Source organism: Lissotriton vulgaris, unplaced genomic scaffold (assembly GCF_964263255.1).
Source record: "Lissotriton vulgaris unplaced genomic scaffold, aLisVul1.2 SCAFFOLD_510, whole genome shotgun sequence".
In the NCBI taxonomy this organism is placed as follows: domain Eukaryota; kingdom Metazoa; phylum Chordata; class Amphibia; order Caudata; family Salamandridae; genus Lissotriton; species Lissotriton vulgaris.
The window spans coordinates 279,460-305,908 of NW_028246922.1; the positions used below are offsets into that span (position 1 = coordinate 279,460).

The 26,449-nt window shown below is 46.7% G+C and overlaps 1 protein-coding gene across 1 annotated transcript in view; it reads right to left on the reverse strand.

Annotated features, from left to right (window-relative positions):
- Positions 1-26,449, reverse strand: part of SAP25 (Sin3A associated protein 25) — a 127,376-nt gene that overhangs the window by 31,624 nt on the left and 69,303 nt on the right. The window contains exon 4 of the mRNA XM_086949595.1: positions 17,289-17,454. Coding sequence (XP_086805721.1) covers positions 17,289-17,454 — 166 coding nt within the window. The remainder of the gene's footprint in view (positions 1-17,288; positions 17,455-26,449) is intronic.

Here is a 26,449-nt window from a genome sequence, read left to right on the forward strand (position 1 = left end):
GCGGCGACAGCTGCCAAATGAATTCTGATGTTAGTATATGAAAGGCCTGACTTCTGAAAGTGAAGCAGATAACAGGCCATATCCTGCACTGCAGCTTGAAAGGGGCAATACATCTAGGAAGACAGTAGTGCATGAACGGTTTCAACTCTCCTGTGCAGCAGGCTCTTGTTGCGGGCCTGCAGGTCTCTTTAAGGACAACCCTACATTCTGAAGGGAGGTTGAGATCACAAACTCTGGGCCTTCCGGTGTCAAATAGCAGGATTGAGCTGTCTGGGGTCTGGATGCCTCAGTGTGCCTGGATTCTGTGAGAGATGATTTGGCTGAACGGGCATCTTCTTGTGAAGCACTAGAGACAGTTCTAGGAGAGAGGTGAACCAGGGCTGCCTGGCCCAGGTTTGGGCTACTAACACGAGGTTTGATGAATGTCTGCAAAGCCTGCAAATGATGAATGGAAGATGTGGGAGAGGCAGAAAAGCGTAGCCAATTATCTTTGACCAAATCATCCATGGTGCATTGCCCATGGATTGCTGGTGTGGGAACCTGGAGGCAAAGTTTGGGCATTTTGCATTTCCTGAAGTGGCGAACAGGTCTATCTAGGCAAACCCCAATGTTGCACTTCCGGTATGAGGAGAAAGGGATGGATTTGCCACTCGTAGACTTGTTACTGCATCCTGCTGAGCAGGTGTGCGAAATTGATGTCCATTGCCGGAATGTAGTCTATCAGTAGCGACAGAGTGCCGCACTGTTTCTGTAGGTCCAACATGACAGTTGTGTTGTCTGTGCAAACAAGTACTACCTTGCGTTGGTTGCGCGGAAGGAACGCCTTGAGAACTCGCTGGATGACTAGTAACTCCAGGTTGCTGATGTGGAGACAGTGTTGATGGGGCGATCACAAGCACTGAACGGTCAGGCCGTGTACATGCGTCTCCCCGTGAGCAAGAGAGGCATCTGTGGTGATGGTGATCTGTGGCAGATGTGCCCCCGGCCGTGAGGGAAGCATCTGTGGTGATGGTGATCTGTGGCAGATGTGCCCCCGGCCGTGAGGGAAGCATCTGTGGTGATGGTGATCTGTGGCAGATGTGCCCCCCGCCGTGAGGGAAGCATCTGTGGTGATGGTGATCTGTGGCAGATGTGCCCCCGGCCGTGAGGGAAGCATCTGTGGTGATGGTGATCTGTGGCAGATGTGCCCCCCGCCGTGAGGGAAGCATCTGTGGTGATGGTGATCTGTGGCAGATGTGCCCCCGCCGTGAGGGCAAGAGAAAAAGAGTGTACCTTCACGACCAGTTCATTTGAAGAATTATTTTAAACGGAAATAAACGCAAGTCAATACGTTTGTCCTAGCCTTTGATTTTGGCTACTTCGTTTTTAATTATTCAACATATTTAAAACAAGAGGGACATGTAATCTACTCAACAGAGAGTCCATTTTAGTGATGTCCTACTAACAATACATATAACAACTACAATTATCACAAATCAATTGCACATACAGAAAAAATATGAACAAAATTTACAAATCTTATCAACAACAACAACAAATATGACATATAGTGATCAAATCATATAAGTGGTGAAACAGTTGGAATATGAAAAAAAGGGAATCACTCTTGCATATTTAGACAATTCTTAAATAAAAAGAATGCAACTGTGCGAAATACAATTACAAATTTATGCAAGGACTCCTATCGTTCAGGATTCAAATTATACTTAATATAGTGGCCGACGCGTTTCAAGTCTCGGTTTTTTGAATTGCCGGACTCTCATCAGGGCTGGATGAGTCTTTTTGTGGTAAACCAACTGTTTGTGAAAAAAACAAAAACTGATTCAAGCTAATCTTCCTAGACCGTCTTTATACAAAACAACCATTTATACAGGCAAAAAAATACTCCATACCTGGTCTGTAACCAGCGGAAAAATAGGGACCTTCTGATGTTCGTTTATGCAGTGCTCGCCTAAAATTGACAAGGCAACAGGGGCTAAGTCGTTTTATTTATCCGCCAAAAACCTTCAATTTGGTTTAGTGAAAATTTTTTTTTTTACCTAATATAGGCTCCCAGGGGGCATGTCGTCTTCAATCTTCTAGTGCACTAATGAACAACGTGGCGTGTTTACACATGAACTCTAATAGGGAGAAATGATTCAAAAAACCATAGCGTAAGACATTTAATCCGTCATACCAGGAACGCGTGAAGCGCTCATCAAAACAGCACTTACGTGAATGGTTGTTATGTTCATGCAGAGGTGCCACAAATTGGGGGTATGCGGGTCAGCGCCGATTTTGGTTTCTAAAAGCGGAAAAAATCAGAGTTTGTAACAACTCGACTAGCCGAGTCAGATGGAAAACAACTCATCAGCGCGCCAAGTATTTGGTGAAACAGGGGGAGCGCTTACCTTCGAGGTATGATTGAATCTCAGAAATAAGTGTCTCCTACACGGTCAGGGAGAGGACGAACCTACATGCTGCCGTCTTCATTGCTAGTTTGAAAAAAGGGGATCACGTGACGAGGGCGGAACAAGCCCCACTATTTATAGAAGTGCATTCTGGGATTTGTAGTCTATAAGCCCTGGAGTAATCGTTAGTTGTGGAAAAATTTCATAGCGGATGGCCAAAGACAAAATGACCCAAGCTGGAAATACATAGTAATCAAAACGGGGCTAAATCAACCGATTAAACCCTATTCAGCTCACTCATGCAGTTCAGTCCTTTATTTATACTATCAAATTTCATGATTAAATACGCTTCCTTGCGCAGTAAGGCACTGTCAACGCACAAAGAGCCATGTTTTGAGTCAATTGTTGCCAGAACAGTCCACTTAAACTGATTCTCATTATGATTTAGGGTCAAAAAGTGTTCAACCATTGGTGCTGATTGGACCCTTTTCTTGATTCTTGATCGATGTTGGGTTATTCTGGTGTTGATTTGTTGACTCGTTTTGCCGATATAAACCTTGTCACATGGGCAAAGCACTGCATAAACCACATTTTTCGTTTTACAATTAGTAAAATTTGTGTGTCTCCATGAAATTCCATCATGGTCAAAAACATCCCCCTCCAGTGTTGTAGGGCAAGCAACACAGTTCCCACATCTGTGATGTCCCACAATTGGTGGAAAATTCCATTGTGTTGTCAGATTGCTTCTTGGTTTCGGAATGTAGCTGTCAGCACGTATCAATTGCTGACCAATACTGAGGTTCTTCTTCATTGCGAAGATAGGCTTGGGCATAGGACAGTTAAGGTTCTCCAATAAATGCCAATTCTTGAGGACAATTTGTCGAAATTTGTTAGTGTGGGAACCGAAGGTAGTCACACAGACAAGTTTGTTTAAATCTGACTTGATTTTTTTCTCTAACAGAGTCTCTCTGGGTGTGAATCTTGCTCTTTTTTTTAAATGTTTTAACAACTTTTTGGGATACCCCCTCCCTACCATTTCTTTACAGAAGAGTTCAGCATGTTTGTCAAAGTCCCCAATCTCAGTGCAGTTCCTCCTAATTCTTAGCAGTTGTCCATAGGGCAAATTTTGTTTTAAACACTGGGGGTGTGAACTATTGAAATGCAAAATAGTGTTTCTATCTGTCTCCTTTTTGTACAGTGATGTAACAAGTTGTTCATCTTGGCATCTGATTGAGACATCTAAGAATGTCATTTCATAATTACTTGATTGTAATGAAAATTTGATGTCGGTATGTCGTGAATTGACCCAGTTGTGAAATAGGTCCAACTCGGTCTGGCTCCCCTGCCACAGGAGCCAGACGTTGTCTATGTACCTCAACCACTGCAGTATCTTGTCAGAAAAGGGATTATTGTTGAAAATGAATTTCTCCTTGTATTGGGCCATATAAAGCGTGAGGAAGCATCTGTGGTGATGGTGATCTGTGGCAGATGTGCCCCCCGCCGTCAGGGAATCATCTGTGGTGATTGTGATCTGTGGCAGATGTGCCCCCGCCGCGAGGGAAGCATCTGTGGTGATGGTGATCTGTGGCAGATGTGCCCCCCGCCGTCAGGGAATCATCTGTGGTGATTGTGATCTGGGGCAGATGTGCCCCCGCCGTGAGGGAAGCATCTGTGGTGATGGTGATCTGTGGCAGATGTGCCCCCCGCTGTGAGGGAAGCATCTGTGGTGATGGTGATCTGTGGCAGATGTGCCCCGCCGTGAGGGAAGCATCTGTGGTGATGGTGATCTGTGGCAGATGGGCCCCCCGCCGTGAGGGTGGCATCCGTGGCGATGGTGATCAGTGGCAATCGGTCAAGAAAGGACTGGCCTTGCAACAGATTGTTGCTGTTCCACCACCGCAGAGAGCGAGGAGTACGGTCCCAGATCAGCACTAGATCCTCCCAGTGACCCTCTGCTTGTGCCCACTGTGTAGCTAGGCACTCCTGCAACAGACGCATGTGTAACCTGTCATGTGAGACTTTAGCAGTGCAGATGGCCATCATACGAAAGAGGCAGATGACCTTTCTGACCGTTACCTGCCGATCTGGCTGAAAAAAGGGAGCAGCGTTTGGAAGCTTGGATCCTTGCGGGACTAGGACATGCTTTTCCTGTGGCAGAGAGAAGTGTGGTCCCTAGTGAGGGAAAGTGCCCCATTTTGTCATGGTCACCCTCAATCTTTGCCACTGGTACTGATGTTTTTTGACTGACGTGCACTGGGTTCCTGCGAACCAGGCACCAGGGCTACTGCTCTTTCCCTAAAACAAGGTAAAATGGTCTAATTGTCACTCACGTTGGCACCCTTTTCTGTCCCTAGTAAGTGGTACCCCTGGTACCTAGGGTAAGGGTACTAAGGAGGGTCCCTAAGGGCTGCAGCATGTATTATGCCACCCTAAGGGATCCCACATACAAACTGCATACAGCTTGCGATAGCAGACTGCGTATCATGGTGCAAACAATGAGTGAAAACACAACGCGGAACACTCATGGTGTGCCATGCAAAGTCACTGCACGTAATATATGTAAGTCACCCCCTACTGCGGCCTTGTAGCACTAAGGCAGGGTGCATTATATTAAATGTGAGGGCATATCTGCATGAGCAGATACGCCCCTGTGATGTCTAGTTTAATTACTAGATGGCACAAGTGATTATCTTAAGTACATGTACTGGGCACCAGTCATTACGAGTTACTCAGCTACCTGATGGCTTTACTGAAACTCATGGCTCTTGATATCAAACACCTTGTCTTACAACATCTGTACTGTTGCCAGCACCAGATTTATTATGACATGCACCCAGAGGGCACCTTAGAGGTGCCCCTTAAAAACCTACCACTGTATAGCATACTGGCTGACTGGTATCATCCAGCCTGAACCCACAGACAAGTTTCTGCCCCCCTGCGGGTGACAGCCCGAGCTCCCGGAGGTCAAACACAATGCTGTTCAGGAGGAAGGTGTTCACACCTCCTCCAGCGCGATGGCAAGTGATATAGCATATCAAATCCAGGAGCTTGAAAGTCCCTGCCGCCTTTAATATGAGACGCTGGCTTCCCCCAGACCTGGAAGATGCCACTTCCAGCCCTGAGGCACATTGAGAACCAGGACAGGTGGCAAGTTAGTTATACTAGTAGGCGTGTTTCGTCACCAGGCTAGTCACACCCCTAAGGTGGGCTACCTCATGCACTCCAAGAAGGATAATGATACTTACCCAGTAAGCATCTCTTCTTGGCAAGAGGGCTGTAGATACACATGCTTTGCATACTCCTGCCATCTAGTGTTGGGTCCTGATGTTTACACTTTGTTTTTCTTCAAAGAAGTCTTTCGAGTCACGAGGTTAAGGTGACTCCTCCCTTCGGCGATAGTGCGCCTGGGCATCGACTCCAATGTTAGATTGTTTTCCTGCAGAGGGTGAGCATGGAGTTAGTAAGAGTAGAACGGAGATGTCCATGCGTATGTATATAAAGTAAGATAGAATTGCAACAGGTATAGGGACCAGGGGAGGCGGGTGGATGCACGCGAATCTACAGCTCTACATGCCAAGAACAGATGCTTACTGGCTAAGTAAGATTAGCCTTCAAGGCATGTGAGCTGTAGAATACATACTTTGGATAGACTATACAGCAGTATTCTCCCAAAGCGGTAGTTTTTGTGATGTATGGCCCACCTCCGAATGGCTTGTGCAAGGGTTGACAGTTGGAGCGAGTGTGTCCCCCCTGTTTTTGTATGTAATACGTCGCTGTCATGCTGTCGGTGCGTATCAGGACACTTTTTCCTGCAAGGTGAGTCTGGAAGGCATTGACCGCTAGAAATACTGCTAGCAGTTCTAGATGATTTAAAGGAAGTTGCTTTTTTTTTTACTCCATAAACCTTGAATAGTGTGAGTCTGGAGATGAGCTCCCCAACCAGTGAGCGGTGCGTCTGCTGTTAGCCCTGTCTGTGGACCTGGGTCGATGAAGGGCCGGCCTTTGCATAGGGTTTGTGGATTCCACCCCTGCAGAGAGCAATGGGTGCGCCCGTCCACCAACACCAGATCTGACAATTGACCCCGAGACTGATTCCACTGACCTGCTAAACATTCCTGAAGGGGACGCATTTGAAGTCTTGCATGGGGAACTATTATGATGCAAGACGCCATCATTCCCAGTAGCTGCATAAATATTTGAGCTGGTAAGGAGTGATCGGGCTGAAACTGGGAAATTAGAGCCCTGAATATTGCAGATTCTGGCTGCAATGGGACAGGCTAGAGCTTGTTGCATATTGAGAATGGCTCCTAAGTATGTTTGCATGTTGGAGGGATGGAGATGGAGATGGAGATGGAGATGGGACTTCAACACATTTACTGTGAACCCGAGATTATGCAGTAATTGTACTGTTATTTGAGTGTACTGGAGACACTTTGGGTGAGAATTGGCTTTGATGAGCAATCGTTCAAGTATGGGAAGACGTGAATATGTTGTCTTCGCAGGTGAGCAATGGCTACTGCCAGGCATTTAGGAAATACTCTAGGAGCAGTGGTGACTCCGAATGGAAGCACTTTGAACTGGTAATGTTGTCCTGCTACCACATCTGAGATATTTGCGATGAGCGGGATGTATTGGAATATGGAAGTATGTATCCTTTAAGTCTAGAGTAGACATAACGTTGCCTTGCTGGAGTAGTGGAAGTACGTGTAGAAGTATCACCATATAAAAGTGATCTGAATGAATGTACTAATTTAACTCCCTGAGGTACAGTATAGGCCCGACAGAGCCGTCCTTTTGGGTATTAGAAAGTATGGGGAGCACACGCTGGATCCTTGATATTGTAAAGGTACAGGCTCTCTGGCTCTCTTTTGCAGAAGAGAGTGAACCTCCTGTCTGAGGGGGTATAGATGCTCTGGTGACATTTTGTGTGAACGTGGAGGAGTAGCGCTTATTTACCAAAGCGCCGAGTGAAGGCTTTTATGTTTATTTGATAAAGATTATTTGCTGTATTTTAAACTTTTAATCTGCACCTTCTAACCTTTCTTTTCCGCTTTCCCGGCCCACCACTGACTTTGTCAGTTTGTTGTGGAGGGAAGACGGACCTGCAGCACGCACCGGAAGTCACTACCCCTTCCGATTCACTCTGGGAGCAGGTTAGCAATCCAGTTCTTTCACATTTGGCAGCATATAAGAACCTCTCTCCGCGGCCCCTGCTTGATTGACAAATCAAGGTTAGACGCTTATTCATAGCGCTTATTTACCAAAGCGCCGAGCGAAGGCTTTTCTGTTTATTTGATAAAGATTGTTTGCAGTATTTTAAACTTTTAATCTGCACCTTCTCACTTTTCTTTTCCGCTTCCCCGGTCCACCGCTGACTTTGTCAGTTTGTTGTGAAGGGAAGACGGACCTGCAGCACGCACTGGAAGTCACTACCCCTTCCGATTCACTTCGACGGGCAGGTTGATTGCTACCAAGGTATAATAGGATGATGATCCGTCCGCGCAGCGGACGTGCGCAGTGGGCGCGCCAAAGGCGCACTAAAGGCAAGCCCGTCTGCGCTCGTCCGCATCTGGACTGGGCCTAGGGCCACCCCCCCCTGGCCACCCTGACCAAATAAACAACAACAAGCTGTTAGCTTACTCTTTCGATAAACTTCTAAACATTAGAGACTATGGAAATTTAGCTACCAACTACCACACCCAAGACCACAGAGCTCTAACATACCCCTTTACGCCATGCCATCAGACTGCTTTGCTCACATGCCTATTCATAAATCATCCTATTCCTCAGAAAATAACATACAGGCGGCCTTGATAAATGCCCGCTCCCTTCCCAAACATAAATACGAAATTCAAGATTTTATTGAGAATTTCAAACTAGATATTCTAATGATAACTGAAACATGGGGCGATGCAGCCGCTGGCCCAGACTTCCATACAGCAACCCCAGATGGATACTCAGTCCTCAGATACGACAGACAAAGAAAAATAGGTGGAGGCCTGGCTATATCATATAGGAACAGCTACTCTCTTAAATCAGAACTGGTTCCATCAAAATTATGTGAAGCCTGATGCTTCGGAAAACACAAGTTGAGGAGGGTCAAGGGGACTATGTTTATAGACCTACCAAACTCTGAACCCCTAAATCAAACTATCACAAACACAAAAGAGTCGGAAGGTCTGCTAAGCGGCGTAACTAAGTCTATGCGGTCCTGATAAAATGACCCTTTTGGACTGCACTGAACCAGGCCTAGTGGTCACATGACACAGAAATGTGTTAGATATCTAACACATTTCTGTGTCATGTGACCACTTGGCCTGGTTCAGTGCAGTCCAAAAGGGTCATTTTATCAGGACCGCATAGACTTAGTTACGCCGCTTAGCAGACCTTCCGACTCTTTTGTGTTTGTGGAAGCCTGATGCTTCACCATTTCAATTTCACAACTCCCCCCTTTCAAAGGCATTCTCCTCTTTCGCCCTCCAGGGTCGCGCTCGCAGTTCCTGCTCTCCTTTGATACTCTATTAGAATCAGTTGCAGGTGAGAATAACTTCTCTATTTTAGGAGACTTTTAATTTCATCTGGAAGCACAGGGGGATCAAGATACAATAGCTTTAAAGGCCGAATTAGAGGAAGTAGGCGTTCCGCAATTGGTTACTCTCCCTACCCACATTGCGGGACACACTCTTGATGGAAGTTTCTCTAACAACCAAAATCTGACTGTAGGAAATACTATGCCGTTACCCTGGACTGACCATGACGCAGTATTTTTTGACATCCACTATAAAAACAATCAGGCTGCCCGTCCTACAACCGCGCTCCCGAAACAGTTTAACGCATGAAGCAACACTGACGCCCTTGAATTCCACACCTCGTTGCTCACTAATCAACCTGACTTTTCATCTTTGGACCCTGACTTAGCAGCCATCACTTATACTAATTGGATAAAAGATGCTGTTAATAAGGCGGTTCCTACTAAACGGAGATCCAACAACAGAATCACGCCTTCTGCACCATGGTTTAACGAGTCACTTAACCGTGAAAAGCAAAAATGCCGAAACCTAGAACGCAGCTGGCGCTTGAATTATGACCTCTCTAAAAAAAACAATCTATAAACAATCTCTTGTCACTTAAAAATGTCTTTTAATTACAGCTAAAAGTCAATTTTATTACCACCAGATCAACTCCGCTAAAAACTCTGCTAAACAACTATACTAAGTGGTAACTAAACTTGCAGGGCAGGGCTCAACCCCCCCCCCCCCACCATTGCTACACAGAAACTCTGAAACTCGTTAGCAACATATTTCCAAGAGAAAGTATGTTCCATCTATAATGAATTTGCTAACACCAAATCCTTAGTGAACTCCAATGACCCTAGTTCCTCTTCTCTTCATAAAAGAAATAGCGCTCCCCGGTCATCCAAGCCCCATCCTTAGTGGATTCTAGTGACTCTAGTAAATCCACCCTCCTGGTTGCCCAAACCCCAACCTTCGATAAATTCACTTTAGTGTCCACCGACATCATCCTGCCTCTCTTATCATCATCAAAATCAGGATGCCCTGAGGATCCATGCCCCCCTGCTATCCTCAAGCTTGACTTGGATATTATTGGAGCCAATCTGGCAACCATAATCAACTCTATGTTTAAGACTGGAATTTTCCCTATTTCTTGGAAAAAGACTATTATCAAGCCCCTTATCAAAAAACCTAACCTAGACCCAGCTGAAACATCTAGCTACAGACCAATTGCTTCTTTGCCCCTCCCGGCAAAAATTGCTGAGAAGGTGATGGACATTCAATTAACCCAGTTCATTGAGCAAAATCATCTACTTGATGACACGCAATTCGGTTTCAGAAAGGGACATGGTACAGAAACCGCACTTATTAAAGCATCGGACGAAATTAGGAAAATAAGGGATAACGGAGGAGCCGCGGTTCTTGTCCTGCTTGACCTTTCAGCAGCGTTTGACACGGTCGATCATGCCACTCTGATCGACGTGTCACAACCTTAGGAATTGTACAGAGAGCTAGCTCTTTGCTAGCGTCTTTTCTGGCCAACCGTTCACAATCTGTGATGCTAGGTACCTTCACAACTCCCTCATTTTCATTCCCATGTGGGGTCCCGCAAGGATCCTCGCTAAGTCCAACGCTATTAAACATCTATATGCTGGACCTGGCGAGGGTCATCAAATCCTATAGGCTGGGCCTTACATCCTATGCTGACGACACCCAACTTGTGTAAGCCATACACAACAATGGTGATAGGGTGGCAGCCAACTTTCAGAAAGGAATGCTGGCTATAAGCTCCCGGATGGCGGACAATTCACTAAGGCTGAATTCTAGTAAAAGAGAGGTCATGATTTTGGTAATCTGACCCCGGCCTGGTCAGCCCTTTGGTGGCCATCCGATCTGGGATCACCCCCTCTCCCAGTCCCCAAAGTACGAAATTTGTGAGTCATCTTTGACACCAAACTTACCTTTATGCATCATGCCAATTCTGTAGTCTCATCTGCATTCATTCTATCAAAATTATAAAAAACACTTCTTCCCTATCTCCCAGCCTCAGCTGCAAAAACACTGATCAGCACATTAGTAATGGCCAAAGTAGATTACTGCAATGGATTGCTGATCAATGCATAAGGAAAAGTGCATAACAAACTCCAGCTAATTCAAAATGCGGCAGCTAGACTCCTGACAGGCATCCCCGAATTTGCACCTATTTCCAAAAAGGTTTGCCAGCTCCATTGGCTCCTGATCAGAAGCAGAGCCAAGTTCAAGGCGCTCTGAATTGCCTATAAATCTATCCATTCTACGGGCCCTCATTTTCTCAGGAAGTCTCTCTGCCCCTACATTCACTCCAGACAACTCCAATCGTTCAGCACTAATCGTCTTATTGTTCCACTGACAAAAAAGGCTTCATGGGGTGACAGATCGTTCCTTTATGCCACCACCAAACTTTGGAACAGGCTTCCCTCCAATATTACGACCAGCCCTTCCCTGCTTACCTTCAGGAAACAGATAAAGACCTGGCTCTTGAACCAGTGATCCATCCGGTCCCCTTAGCGTTGTTGTTCTATAGCGCCGAGACACCTCCCGGTATTTGTGCGCTTTATAAAATGCATAAATAAATAAATAAATAAATAAATGTTTGGGGGATCGTTGGTAAGCTCCAGACAATAACTAGATTGGATAACTCCTAGGATCCATGTGTCTGAAGTTATTGTATGCCAGACGGTAAGGAATTGAGATAGACGTCCCCCGACAGGTGTTGCATGATCGGGGGAAAAAGAGGCAAGTCACTGTTTATTTGTTGAGGGTGCGGTGCAGGGTGTGGAACCTTTACCTCTTCCCTTGCCATTATAGCCTAAGATTCCGCCTCCAAAGTATCCTCTTGAAGGGGCGACTGACTGTTGCCTCTCTATGGTGTTGTCGGTAGATATGCTTTGGAGCCTCCCGTGTAGAAGGAGCGGCAGTGTCAGCCGCATCTAAAGCGTATCCAATGGAAGTATTTGAGATTAGTTTTCCTTCCTGAATCATGTCGTGTGCTTTAGCCTTGTGTTCGTCCAATAAAAATTGGAATACTTGTTCCAGTTCATCATAGTGTGCTCTGTCGTATCTAGCTAAGACACACTGAGAATTGGCAATACACCAGTGATTGGCTGCTTGAGAGGCCACTCTTTTCCGGAGGCATCTATTCGATTAGGTTCCTTGTCTGGAGGAGGGGCACCCCCTGAGGTTTGTGAGTTTGCCCATTTATGGGCATTAGAAACGACTACGGAATCTGATGGTAATTGACCTTTGATGTTAACTGGATCTGATGGTGCAGACTTATACTTTTTATCTACCCTTGGTGTAAGAATTTGTGCACGAACAGGATCTTTAAAGATATTGTCCGCATGTTTTAGCATACCCTTAAGCATAGGCCGTGTGTGAGTGGATCTTTGGGAAGAGATTAGTGTTTGAAAGAGAAAATCTTCCTCAAGTGACTTTTTATGACGCTGAACTCCATGATATTCAGCAGCCCTATTTATAAACTCTACGTACCCTACATTATCATCGGGTGCAGAGGGATTTGTGGGGTATAAGTCTGGATCATTATCAGTGTTAAAATCTGTATTATAATCGTCCCATGGATCACGACTATTGTCGTCTACCGCATCCCCATCCTCGTCATCCTGGTTGTCAGGCGATTGTGGTGGTGGTGGTGAATTTGTGGGTGTGATTAACAAATTTGGTTTGGGTGGGGTTGAAGGTGATAGAGGAGGAGGAGAGGGGTTAGTCCCAACATGTTTCCTCTTAAGAGGGATATGGTAAGTGTCCTCTGTTTCTGGTTTGCGTTTTTAATGGCAATTTTGCATGAATATGTCCAGTTTTGGGATTGATAGCCAGTTCCTTTTGTTTTGGATCCGTGTTTGAAGGCGGGACATCGAAATGATGGTCCTTTGATGGAGTTGGAGTGTTTTTTTATTTTGGAGCCGGTGTTTTCAACATCGAAGTGCTCGAATCTGAAGTTCATTTTGATTTCGGTATCGGAGGGATTGTCACCAAAATGTGCTTTGGTTTCGGTGCCGATGGTTTTGGCTCGGTACCCGAATGGGGCCAACTCGGCCCCGAGTTGGAAGGCCTTAATGTCTGTTTCAGTGCCAGGCCCGATAGCGGGGCTTTGGAAATATGTTCTTGGTGTCGACCTTGGCCTGAAGGCTGAGGCAGGACCAGAGACTTTTTCTTACGCAGAGATAGAGTCTTAGGCAGTGGAGTATTGCTACTCCCGGTACGCTGACTCTGCAGAATGTCTTTATCCATGTCTGACTCGGCTTCAGACAGGGAAATATGCTTGTCCTCTTCCTCAGCAACTTGCGCCTTGTCGGCGTCTTGTTCGGAATCGTCTCCAAAAAAGTCCGGAATGGAGCTGCTATGTTGATGCTGTATTTTGTAACATCAAGCCCGACGGTCATGGAGAGTCTTCTTGGATCGGAAGAAACGACATGCGTCGCAGTCTTGCTTGTCGTGCTCCGGAGAGAGACACAAGTTGCACACTTCATGCGAGTCAGTGTGTGAGTACTTGGCGTGCCAAAGAGGCCAGAATTTAAATGGAGTCCGTTCCAACAACTGCGAGCTTGCCCGAGGCGGCTATGCCTAAAGGCCTTTCACGAAGTTTCTGATCGGAAGAGATTTTTCTGTACAATACGATACACGGAGAATGACAATACCGTCAAGGGTAAGTGAATTGCACACAAGGGTAACCTGAGAAATGGTTTTGAACCAGAGCGCCGCAATACACGTCCGAACCTGATGGCGGACAAAAACAATCTAACAATGGAATTAATGCCCATGCGCACTATCACTGAAATGAGGAGTCACCGACATCGTGACTGGAAAGACTTTTTCGAAGAAAAACAAACTGCAAACATCCGGACCCAACACTAGATAGTAGGAGTATGCAAAGCAAGTGATCTACAGCTCACATGCCCCGAACATACATATTTTCATAAATACTTTGTGTGGTTCTTTTTCGCTTAATCTATACTATAAGATTGCATTCTGGTAAAACAAGCTGCTTTACACTCCTTCTGGACTAAGCCTGAATGCTGCTCTCCACAGCTACCACTTAGAGAGCTTTTTAAGTTTGTCTAAGACCACTAAGATCACCATAAGGGTTGCCTCGACTGGTGCAAGGTGCCAACTTACATTAGTGGACATCATATACCAGGCCAGCTTCTCACACTCCTGATATGAAATAGTATTTGCATTGTAAAGGTCGAGGTCAGTATCCCCACGGAAACAACATCATAGTCATCCCACAGGACGTTCTGAGGGTGTGAGTCCAAGAGCATTCCATACGGGTCATATTGAGACCTAGGGATGTCTTCTCCAAAACCAGAATGTGGGGACCCCTAAGGAGAATCAGGAGGCAGGTCTGCTGGTGGTAATGGCAAGGAAGGGCCAGAGAGGAAGGCAAAGGAGGTGGATAAGAGTGAGATGGAGGTAGACAAGGCAAAGAAAGTGATGGAGAAGTGCCCCCGTCACAGCACTGAAGTTTCTTAGGCACCAGCTCCGAAGGTGGATTCAGAGCTTCCTTAAAAGTGTTTTTCCTCTTGGGAGGAACAGGATCCTTTGCCTTGAGAGGAGGCTGAGCTGGGATGCGTCTGGTCTCCGGATGGATGTGGGTGCACTGCTAAATGGTGTTCAGCTCCTTTTTGAGGCGCTGGAGGATGGGCTGGTCTCGATCTCAGAAGCGGTGGAGGTAGCTGCCCTTGCCGCCAGTCGTTTTGGTGCTGAGGATGGCCATTGACCCGAGAGCACCAAGCTGGATTTCGGCTCCTATTGGCTCAACTCTGAAGCTAGCTTGGGGGGGGGAGATTCAACACCAGCATCAAACGGTGTGGCTTTGACGAAGACTTTAATGCCACGAGCTGGCATGGCGCTGGGTGCAAAGTAGAAGTTTGGAGCTGGCCATGGCCTTGTGGCAGTGGCGGACTGGAGGCCTCTTAAAGGCCTGCCACCTTGAAGATCCTCTGGGTTGATGCTCGGCTTCGGAGTGGAGTCTAGGGATGAAGGGCAGCAAGTCTGTACTTACTGTGGCAGTCGTCGCTGTGCTGTGCAGGCGGTAGCTCATCGGCTTCAGCGTCGGAGCTCTCCTCCAACGTGAAGACCTGGGCCTCTGCCCCAAAAATCTCAGGCTGCTGCTCGCTCTTGATGTGTTGGTCTTCACAAAGGTCTGGAGTCTTGTTGAGGCACGACGAACAGGAGAACTCCTTATGGTCCAGGGACAGACAGAACTTAAACATGTGATGGAGGTCTGTCCTCTGATATTTTGTTCAGGCAGTAACGGAATGGAGTCCTTTCCATTATGGGCACATTGCCAAACTTCGGTGGATCGATGAAGCCTCGAAGGGGCTGGGTCCATTGAAAGGCATCAGAGGTTTTCGGTCACAGAGCTAAAAGAAAAGATGTGCAACACTTCAACTGAAGAGTATACACAACAACTTTTTGTACAGACGAGTCTGGAGAATCCAAAAGGCCCTGACAACACAACGTGGCGTTGAATCGAAGCTTGGAGGAAGCTAATGGAAGAGAAAAGAACAATCTAATAATGGAGGAGATGCCCATGGGCATTACCAGCAACAGGTAGAGTCACTATACCTTGTAACTCGAAAGACTTCTTCAAAGAAAAGCAACTTGCACAAATGGGAGCCCAACACTAGCTGGCCGGAGAATGCACAGGATGTGTATCTACAGCTGCACATGCCACGAATGGGGTTTTCTAATAGTGGTTCACAGAACAATAAACAACTGCTTGCTTTCACAAAACACTCTAGTGTGCTCATCTGAATACTTCAGAGCTCATCTCACATCCGGCGTGTTTATCTGCTGCAAGTCCTCCAAAGGGAACGGTGATGGATTTTGGATAAAACAATACGATACTTTGTGTGTTTAGAGTTTCATACACAAGGGTGAATGCATGTCAGCATTTCAGAACTTGGGGGCTCATTAGGATGGCGGGAAGACCCGAGTCCACCCGCCATCCCCACGGTGTTGGGACCGGCCGCCAGACATGCGTTGTCCCGCACTGTGAATTGGGATGCACTAGTCACCATGGGGGTCACATTCTGCGTTTTAACATTGCAGCGGATGCTGCTGACAGCAGCACTCTCCGCGGTGTTAAAATCGCATGCGAGGCATTTCGCTGCACCACATGGCAGGCACCACACAGTGCCTTCCACTTGGTGCAGCGAAATGTAGGGGGGTTCCATAGGCACACCCCAAGTGCATCCCACCTCCCCCAGACATAAGGGGGGCCCGGAATGGGCCCCTAGAAACAATCCCCACCAGCCTCTGCCATAGAAAATCCTTTAAAAATCGCCATCCTAATATGGCTGGCGGTACCTGCTGGGCACCGCCACAATATTAGAGCCCCTGCTACGCCCATCAGGCAATCTTGACGATTGCCACTGGCGGAATAGCGGCAGAATGACTTCTCATCCACCGCAATACCCTCTGCCATCATAATATGGCAGGGGTAAATCTGATGGCTATGGCGTAACGATTGTTCAGCCATCGTAATGAGTCCCAAAGTGTGCATAAACACTTGGGTATGTAAGCATGCATGTAAGGGCATCATATTAGTGAACGCATGATCTGAGGGGCTTTATGCTTGGTCGTGCATGCCCATAGCCTTCCGATCTAGATGTGCTTGTGCTAGCCGGTATCAAAGGTGGGTGCACGTGTGCAAATGCATTTCACATTTGGGTCAGCAAATTCTTAAGGGTGCCAACTTTAAGATGGGCATGAAGATTCCATGTGTGAGGGACACGTTTTAGATGCGGGTTTCCAGGCACATAGAATCGCCAGGCCCGGACTGGCCGTAGCGGGCACCGGGCAATCCCCCGGTGCGCCGTAAGGGTGGGGGCCGGTTTTGGGCTCCTGGGGGCCTTTTTTGTTAGAGCGCCGTTCGGCCCTGAACAAAATCGGCCGGAAACCGGTCCCGGCAAAGAGCTCGGTGGCACGCTCAACACCCCCCCCCCCCCCCCCCGGGGGAGGGACGGGCGAGCACTTTGCCAGGGCCGGTTTTGGTACCCAGTCCGGCCCTGAGAAACACCAGATGTGGGTGCACATACTCAGTGTGGTTTCAGGTTCGAGGGCTCTGCTCTCTTCACGGTTAGACCTGTGCCCTTCCTTAGAACAAATGTAAATCATGTCTTCCGAGTTTGTAGCTGTGCAGACACAACTAGGGTCTTGAATCAGTGTTCCAATGAGAGAATCTAATCCCTGCTGACATGTGTATGCTTCTACATGACCAGGAGGGTTTCAGAGTTCGAGTGCACGCTCCCAGTAGTTTCAGATTAAAATGAATGCGTGCAGAGGTGAACGAGCAGTGACTTCAGTTCCTAGCCGGTCATACCTGGTTGTTTTCTGGTTCCATCTGTAGCCGGTTCTGCTGGGTCTTTGCAAGGCACGCGGTCCTTGGCACCAACGTTCCAGAGAGCAATGGCGGTGTAGTAGGATTGGAACGAAGGGTGCGAAAATGTACGGTTGGAGTGAGAGATGGCGAGATTAGATGGGGGAGGCTGGAAGAAGGAAACAAAAGAATGATTAAGCTTTTAGGTCACAATAAAGGCAAATACTGCAGCAATTAACTATGGGGCAGAAACGTCTGGTGAAAAGGTGAAACTGAAGAAGCTCTCTGACTTAGAATACTTATAATTAAAGAGTGACCTGTCATCACCTCTGAGTATAATCATATTTATTAAAAAAAAGCACCATAAACAAACATATCTCCTACAGTTGCAGGGAGATCCGGAGAGAGCTTGGATTCGGCCTGGTGGGGGATGGGAAGAGAACAGGTGAATTTTATTTTTTGCAGACTGTAGGAAGATGTTTGATGTACTGCAGGGATTCTGGAATGATCTTACAGAGCTGAGGGCCTGATGTACAAAGCTTTTTGCGGTTTCAAATGGCCCGATTAGAAGAATTGGGCTGGTTGTTACCCAATTCTGATTCGGCATTTGGAAGAGGTGCGTTTAGGGAGTCCCTTCCAAATACCAAATCAGACCGATATGCTTTAATGTTTTGCAACCAGAATCTGGTTGCAAAATATTAATACTTCAGCAACTACGGAAGGGTAGTGGTAATGCATTCCTAAAGGGTAAGGGGTGCCCAAGGGACTCCTTCCACGAAATGTAAGTTAAAGATTTATTGATTGATTTTTAAAAGCATTTCGTTTACCTTTTAAGAAAAATGGGTTGTGTTTTTTAAAAAAAAGAAAGGTTTATTCAAAAGCAATCACAGACATGGTGGTTCTCTGACCCCAGCAGGCCACCATTCCTATGATTGCTACAGTTCCTAGTGGCTCTCTAAATGAGACCTACCTCATTAATATTCATGAGGTACGTTGATTTGTAACCCACTAGGAATCAGTAATTTGGGAACCAACCTATTAATACATAGGTCAGTTTGCACTCTGGTTGCAAAAATACTGATAGTGAATTGAGGCTGGTATTTAGTGACCAGAGTTTAGTATATCCGGCCTTGTGCATCTAGGGAAGTAGTGCTGAGTTTGACATGCATAGTTATTCTCCACAAGCGGGTTTTGTATAGAACTGGTTTGTGATGAATCGCCACTTCACTGTCCTACGTTACAGTGAAAACAACAGTCTGAAGTTGGTTTCATATACACATAGTATCGGAAACCCAAGTCGAAGTCATGCTGGGTAGTGCAAACCGACACATACGTTTCCGAATTCATTGGGGTTAAAACTGCACTCAGAGGAGCCCGTCTCCCCGTTGAGATGGAGCGATCCCGGTGTTTTTTATGAATGTTGAGAAGCTTCTTTGATAAGACTTGTCTGACATAGCCCGGCTGGGTTGGAATTATCACCGGCTGCGCGACTACCTTGAACTAATTTGTGCTTACACAGCCCTGAAGACGTCACAGAGCAATTCTCCTTAATGCGACAAAACACGTGACGGCTGGCTTGTTCGCTGTTGATTGAATATAACAAGGAATTAAAGGACTGAACTTTACACTTGCAGCATTTCAAGACTGTTCCTTCCATCTGGAGAATACCCTTTGTCTCTATCTACACTAGTGTCTACATTGACTTGATCTTTTTTGGGTGCCTAGGTGCTTGGATTTAGGAGTGGACTCATACCCCCTCCCACTGGAGGGGGGCATAGTAGGGGGTATACCATCCCCAAGGAAGGGACCCATTGGTTCCGACCTGCACACCACTTTAACGCCCCTAAATCTAGTATTTAGGGGCAGCCCTGAACAGAGCCTCCTCAGATTCAAGCAAGAAAGAAGGACCAAAGAGCTGTGCTCACCCAGGAAGGAGAGGAGGCCACTAACTGCTTTGGTCCCAGCCCTACTGGTCTGTCCCTTCTACGACTTGCCTAGAGCAAGAACCCCACTGAGTCCAGCAGGCAGCAACCACCAGTGCCTGGAGGGCCTGCCCTGTGACCGTCCCACAGACTCTGTTTCCCGTAAGCACAGGATTTACTCAACCCAAGACTCACCTCCAGAATCCAGATTACGGGGACTCTGTGATTCTGCACCATTATGCACCCGACGCCCACGGCCTGATTTCGAGTGGCCCACCACGCCCAGGAGGTCTCCCCAGTGAGCCTGACCTGGGATCTGATGAACCCCGATCTCCCTTAAGACTCCCGACCAAGCCTTCAGCCTCAACCTGCAGGGTCCCCAGACAACGACCAAAGCTAGTAAGAAAACCAAACGCCAGAAGACATCCCTGCAACCTACGCTCCACGGCCTTAGGTGGCCAAATCAACAGTGTCCAGGTATCCCTCAAGATCCCAACTTCTCCAGTAGGAGGTCACCTGCAGGAAGTCTCCCTGTCCGAGCCAGCAGCAGCTTTACGAAACATCAGGTCTGCATTGGAAAGAACAGGGTCCATGACATTTGTTTGCACCCTGCACTCAGCCGCCCAAGTGCCGCTGGTGGTGCAGCTTCTGTGCTGATCGTTGGCCTCTGCAGTGCTGACCTTAAACCTAGGACCTTGGCTCCCACAACCGAGTGGCCTGCTCGTCAGCAGTCCCTAATCAGAGGCCCCCTTAGCCCTATTGGCTAACATTGGGACACTGCACTATGCACCAGGCCACTCCAGTGCCGCTGGTGGTGCAACTTCAAGTGCCCTGAGAGACATTGGGGAACCACCATAGCCCAACCCCGTGGGTCAGGTATTTACCTCCAAAACAGGTAACCATTTTTCTCCCATAGGACCCCATTTTATAAGATTTTGGGCCTAAATTGTTCAAAGTGAGGAACTGCTAATGTATAAAGGAAAGTGAACTCAATTGCAAAGTATAAAAAGTCATACTCACCTTGTATGTAGAGCCTAAGGTGTGGTATCAAGGCAAACCACCCCCAGTACTCAAAGTAATCCAAAGTCATTCAACAGTAATCTGAAAATACTGACTATATGATACAAACTGCATTTAAAAGTGATACAAACCTATAATTTCAAGCACAACTGCATTTCCTTGAATGTCTTGCATTTTGAAAGTATATATTACTAACCTGTGCCAAGTCCTGCTTGGTTCTAAAATAAAATATAAGTATACATTTTGTATACTTACCGAATTGGTCTGGATTCGGTCTCTGAGTGTGTGTATCAGTCCTTGACTGAGTGAGTACAATAAATGCTTAACACACCCCCTCTGGATGAGCCTAACTAATCGCCCACACTACCACAAAGAGACTGGTTTGTACTTACCTAATTTATTCTCGGCTATACCTCTGGGGACTCCCTGGTCTCTGTGCACACTATACCACATTATCAGGCACATGCATCAAGAAAAGCTTTTACGAGTCCTTAATTGCGATTATTAAGGACCCTCAATAGCCTATGCATGTAAGAATCGCTATTAAAATAGCGATTCCTAAACATTCCTTAATGGCGACTCGCAAATTGCGAGTCGCAATTATGCATGCGCAATTTGCGAGTACCAATAGGTACTCCAAAATTGCGCATGCAATTTCAAGGGTGCAAGGGTGTCCAAAGGACACCCTGTTGCACCCCTGAAATTGCTCTGTGCGCACATGTTGCGCACACACATGCCCCAAGGGCATGTGTGTGCGCAACATGAAACTTTGAAAAATGCACTTTAGTGCATTTTTCATAGTTTTTGCAAATTACCATCAAGTACAACTTCATGGTAATTTACGACCCCTAGTAGCGAAATCGCTATTTTAAAGTGGTTCTTGCATTGCATTTAAGGAATCGCATATTGCGATTCCATAAATGCAATCGCAATTTGAGAAATTGCAATTGATTGCGAATTCTCAAATTGCAAGTGCCTTCAACCTTGATGCATCACAAATGCCCTTTTTGCGGGTGCAAACGGGCGATTTTTGCGAATTGCATCGTTCGCGCTTGCAAAAATGGTTGATGCATGTGCCTGACGGTATAGTAAATACAGTGCCAGCTTCCTACAGTTATCCCCCACTTTTTGCCTGGTTTTGATGTGGTTTCAATTGTAGTGCACAAGGTCGCTGCCAATCAGGTTCCCTGTGCCAGTGTTTCTTCCCTAAACATACCCACAATCAGTACTTCTGCTCCTTGTAAGCCCCTAGTAAATGGTAACCAGAGTACCTAGGGCCTGGGAGCTGAAGAGGGTCCCCTGGGACTCCCTCACTAGGCCCATGCTACTGCCCTTGCAGCTTGCATGCCCTTCTGAGGAGAGAAACGACAAAGTCGAAATGGCACCTACCTGGGTGCCATGCCAGTCAGCACTGTCTGTAGGGATAGGTAAATCACCCCTCTAGCAGGCCTCACAGTCACAGTAAAGTAAGCTGCACTATACCCCCGGTGTGGGCATATCTGCATAAGCAGATATGATCCTACAATACTTAATTCAATTTTAAAATATTGTAAGTGTCTGGAAAGCCATGAGGAGCACATGGGCTGGAAATTCGACAACTCGAGTTCCACAGCACCATGATGGCTTCACTGAAACCAGGGGTGTTAGGTACACAACTACTCCCAGTAATAAATCCACACTGATGCCAGTGTGAGATTTATAACACAATGTACTCCAGGGGCACCTCAGAAGTGTCCCTTGAAAACCTACCAACCCCGATGTGGGCGTTGACGGGCTTTAGGCAGCCTGTCACACACAGACATGTTTCTGGACCCCTGGGTTGAGAGCGCTCTGGGACCAGAAACAATGCACATCCTGGACAGAGATGCCACGCCTCCCCCCCCCCAGAATGGTACAATGCTGGATGGGGAGCTTCAGAGGCCTGCCACCTCTGTAATGCGACACCCAGCCTCTGCTGCTAGCAGCAGATGACAGCCCCCGGTTTACACCCCCACTTTGGGCAGGAAAACCGAAAGGGAAACCTAGCAGAAAAGGAGGTGTGTCCACCTCTGCCAACTCCATCCCTTAGGTGGGTGAGGCGAGGTGAAGCATATCTTTCAGCCCCTGCCATCTTGAAGATGGGGACGCCTCCAATCAGGTATAGGTCTATGCCCCCTCCCACAGGAGGGTGGCATAATAGTGGGTGTAGTAATTCCAGGTAAAGTGCCCATTGGCCCCACCTGCTACTGTTCTAAAACGCCCTTTAAATTATTTTTTTAGGATGCTTGCTCAGACCTAGAAACTATATTTGTGATGACCTAAGAAGAAAGAAGACATCCCTGCAGAGAAGACTTAAGGCAACTGTCTTGGCCTCAGCACTGCCGGCGTGTCTACAGCTTTGGTGAACCTCTGACCTGTCTTGCAGCAGGCGACCTCTGAAAACCCTGGGAGGACTGCTGCCATCGAAAAAGACTCCAATCCCCTGTGGACAGCGGCCCTGTCCAGAAGAACTCAACTCCAAAGACTCCGGATCCAGGCATCTCGGAGTCTCCTGTGCACTCTTTACCCATCACTCCGGCCCGAGTCCGAGTGGCTCATCTGTCCAGTGAAGCCTCCCCATCGATTCTCACCTTATGTCCGGCGTTGGCTGACCTCTCCTGATCTCCACGGCGGCGCCTGCAGTGTGAATCCAGAGGCTACTCCTGACCGCAACTGGCTCTGGTAAGAAGACTCGTACATTAAAAGGCACCCTGCACCCAAAGCCCCTGGGCCTAGATGAGCTGAACAGACAGTGCTCCTATGACCACCTACATCTGTACTTACCTCTGCTATCGTTCGTCTCTCTCCTGAAACCTCTGGTGCAACACCTGCAACCTCGTTGCCAATAGAAGAATCTCCATTGAACAGCATTGGGCTCCCGATGTTATGTTATGTTATTGCAGCTTATACAGCGCTTGGTTACTCGATTCCGGAGTGACCCAATCTTCAGGCTAAAAATCATAAGGAGAACTGAGCGAAGTACAAGTAGAGGGTGAAATATTTGTTTTCGAACAGACAAGTTTAGAGGTGTTTCCTAAAAACTGCTTCTGATGTCTCCAATCTAAGAACTAGAGGTAGAGAGTTCCACTCCCTGGCAGCAAAGTAACTGAAGGAGGTGCCCCCAACATGTTTCCTGTAATAATTTGGGTTGCTAACTAGTTCAGTTGCCGCCGATACCGCGTAGGGTGGTCTGAGTGTATTATAGGGTGGAGGTTTTTCAGGCCTTTGTCCTGTAATACATTTTGGACATAGCAGAGGGCTTTAAAGGAGATCCTCTCCTGTGTAGGGAGCCAATGGAGAATATTCAGGGCTCGTCCGGTGGGTGCATATCTTGGGATATTTTATAGCATCCGGACTGCTGCTTTTTGCACCCCTTGTAGCATGTGAATGCTCCTTTTCGAAGCCCCCAGATAGAGAACATTACAGTAGTCTAGCCTGGATGCCACCAAGGCATGGACTACTGTTTTTTGGGGTGTACAACTGTTACCACGGATTTTTTACAACGGATTCCATGACCACAGATTTTTTACAACGCAGGTCATGTTACAACGGATTCTTTTACAACGCTATTCACTACAACGCAGGTACTATTACAACGCAATACCATTACATCGTAAGTATAATTATAGGTAAGTTTATCTTTTTGGGGGTTTTTGGGGTAAAGGGGTATTTTTAGGTTTAAGGGCTGGGTTTGGGTTTTGGGGTACAGGGGTATTTTTAGGATTTAGGGCTGGGTTTGGGTTTTGGGGTACAGGGGTATTTTTAGGTTTTAGGGCTGGGTTTGGATTTTGGGGTACAGGGGTATTAGGTTTTAGGGCTGGGTTTGGGTTTTGGGGTACAGGGGTATTTTTAGGTTTTAGGGCTGGGTTTGGGTTTTGAGGTACAGGGGTATTTTTAGGTTTTAGGGCTGGGTTTGGGTTTTGGGGTACAGGGGTATTTTTAGGTTTTAGGGCTGGGTTTGGGTTTTGGAGTTCAGGGGTATTTTTAGGTTTAAGGGCTGGGTTTAGGTTTTGGGGTACAGGGGTATTTTTAGGTTCTAGGGTTGGGTTTGGGTTTTGGGGTACAGGGGTATTTTTAGGTTTTAGGGCTGGGTTTGGGTTTTGGGGTACAGGGGTATTTTTAGGTTTTAGGGCTGGGTTTGGGTTTTGGGGTACAGGGGTATTTTTAGGTTTCAGGGCTGGGTTTGGGTTTTGGGGTACAGGGGTATTTTTAGGTTTCAGGGTTGGGTTTGGGTTTTGGGGTACAGGGGTATTTTTAGGTTTTAGGGCTGGGTTTGGGTTTGGGGTACAGGGGTATTTTTAGGTTTTAGGGCTGGGTTTGGGTTTTGGGGTACAGGGGTATTTTTAGGTTTTAGGGCTGGGTTTGGGTTTTGGGGTACAGGGGTATTTTTAGGTTTTAGGGCTGGGTTTGGGTTTTGGGGTACAGGGGGTATTTTTAGGTTTAAGGGCTGGGTTTGGGTTTTGGGGTACAGAGGTATTTTTAGGTTTGGGTTTGGGTTTTGGGGTACAGGGGTATTTTTAGGTTTTAGGGCTGGGTTTGGGTTTTGGGTACAGGGGTATTTTTAGGTTTTAGGGCTGGGTTTGGGTTTTGGGGTACAGGGGTATTTTTAGGTTTTAGGGCTGGGTTTGGGGTTTGGGGTACAGGGGTATTTTTAGGTTTAAGGGCTGGGTTTGGGTTTTGGGGTACAGGGGTATTTTTAGGTTTTAGGTTTGGGTTTGGGTTTTGGGGTACAGGGGTATTTTTAGGTTTTAGGGCTGGGTTTGGGTTTTGGGGTACAGGGGTATTTTTAGGTTTTAGGGCTGGGTTTGGGTTTTGGGGTACAGGAGTATTTTTAGGTTTTAGGGCTGGGTTTGGGTTTTGGGGTACAGGGTATATTAAATATATATTTACAATTTAAAAAATTAATATTAATTGTATTAATATATGTTTTATTTTTTTAATAATAAATAATTTAAATTAATAATACATTAATAATTATTTACTTTAAATATTAATTTTATTTACTTACCTGTAATTATACTTACGATGTAATGGTATTGCGTTGTAATAGTACCTGCGTTGTAGTGAATTGCGTTGTAAAGGGATCCGTTGTAACATGACCTGCGTTGTAATAGATCCGTGGTCATGGTATGCGTTGTAAAAGGACGCGTTGTAACATCATATATCCGTTTTTTGGTAGTGTCCGAGATATGCCCTAGAATTTTTTAAAGCATTTTTTAAATCCCGAAACACATGCCTGTGAGGGCAGAGATTTGGCCAGAGAAGGATAGTGGGGGGTCAAACCACAATCCCAGATTTTTGACTTTGTGGATAGGAGAGGGTGAAGACCCTAATATAAAAGGCCACCAACTCAAAGACCAGATGGAAGGTAGTTTTCCTATCACTAGGATGTCCGTTTTATTGAAGTTTAGACTGAGGCAGCTATGCTGCATCCAGTTTGCCATGTCCTCTAGGCAGCGCTGAAAGACCGCTGCCGCTTGGCCGTTGTCCTGGGTCAAGGTGAGGATCAGCTGTGTATCATCAGCATACGATACCTTCTGTATCCCATGTTGGTCCAAAAGGTCTGCAGGCAGTTACATATATAGGTTGCAGAGGGTCGGGCTCAGTGCTGCGCCCTGAGGCATGCCCTGTTTCAGCTGTTGGGTAGTCGAGGCATAGGGTTGAAGAGCAACCTGAAAGGAAAATGCTACTTACCAGTATGCATCTGTTCTTGGCATGTAGAGCTGCAGAGTTACACACTACGCATAGATCGCCACCATGTGTTGGGCCCGGATGTTTGCAGTTTGTTTTGTTGTAGAAAAGTCTTTCGGAGTCACAGGATAGGGGACTCCTCCTTAGGATGATACTGCACATGGTTATCGGATCCATCCCCAGATTGTTTTTCGCCATTAGGGAAGGGATGGAGCTGTACAAGAAGTAGTGATGTCCATGTGATTTGTGTCTAATTAAGATAATACTGGAACAGATAAAGGTAGCCGGGGAGGCGGGTGGGAGTGTGTAACTCTGCAGCTCTACATGCCAAGAACAGATGCATACTGGTAAGTAGCATTTTCCGTTCGAGGCATATGAGCTGCAGATTACACACTAAGCATAGATTGCATAGCAGTACCCACACCTAGCGGCGACCACCCGTATCTGTTGCTGTTGTTTGAATCAGTGTTTTTAGTACAGCCTGGCCCACAGTGGCTTGTTGTTTAGTTTGCA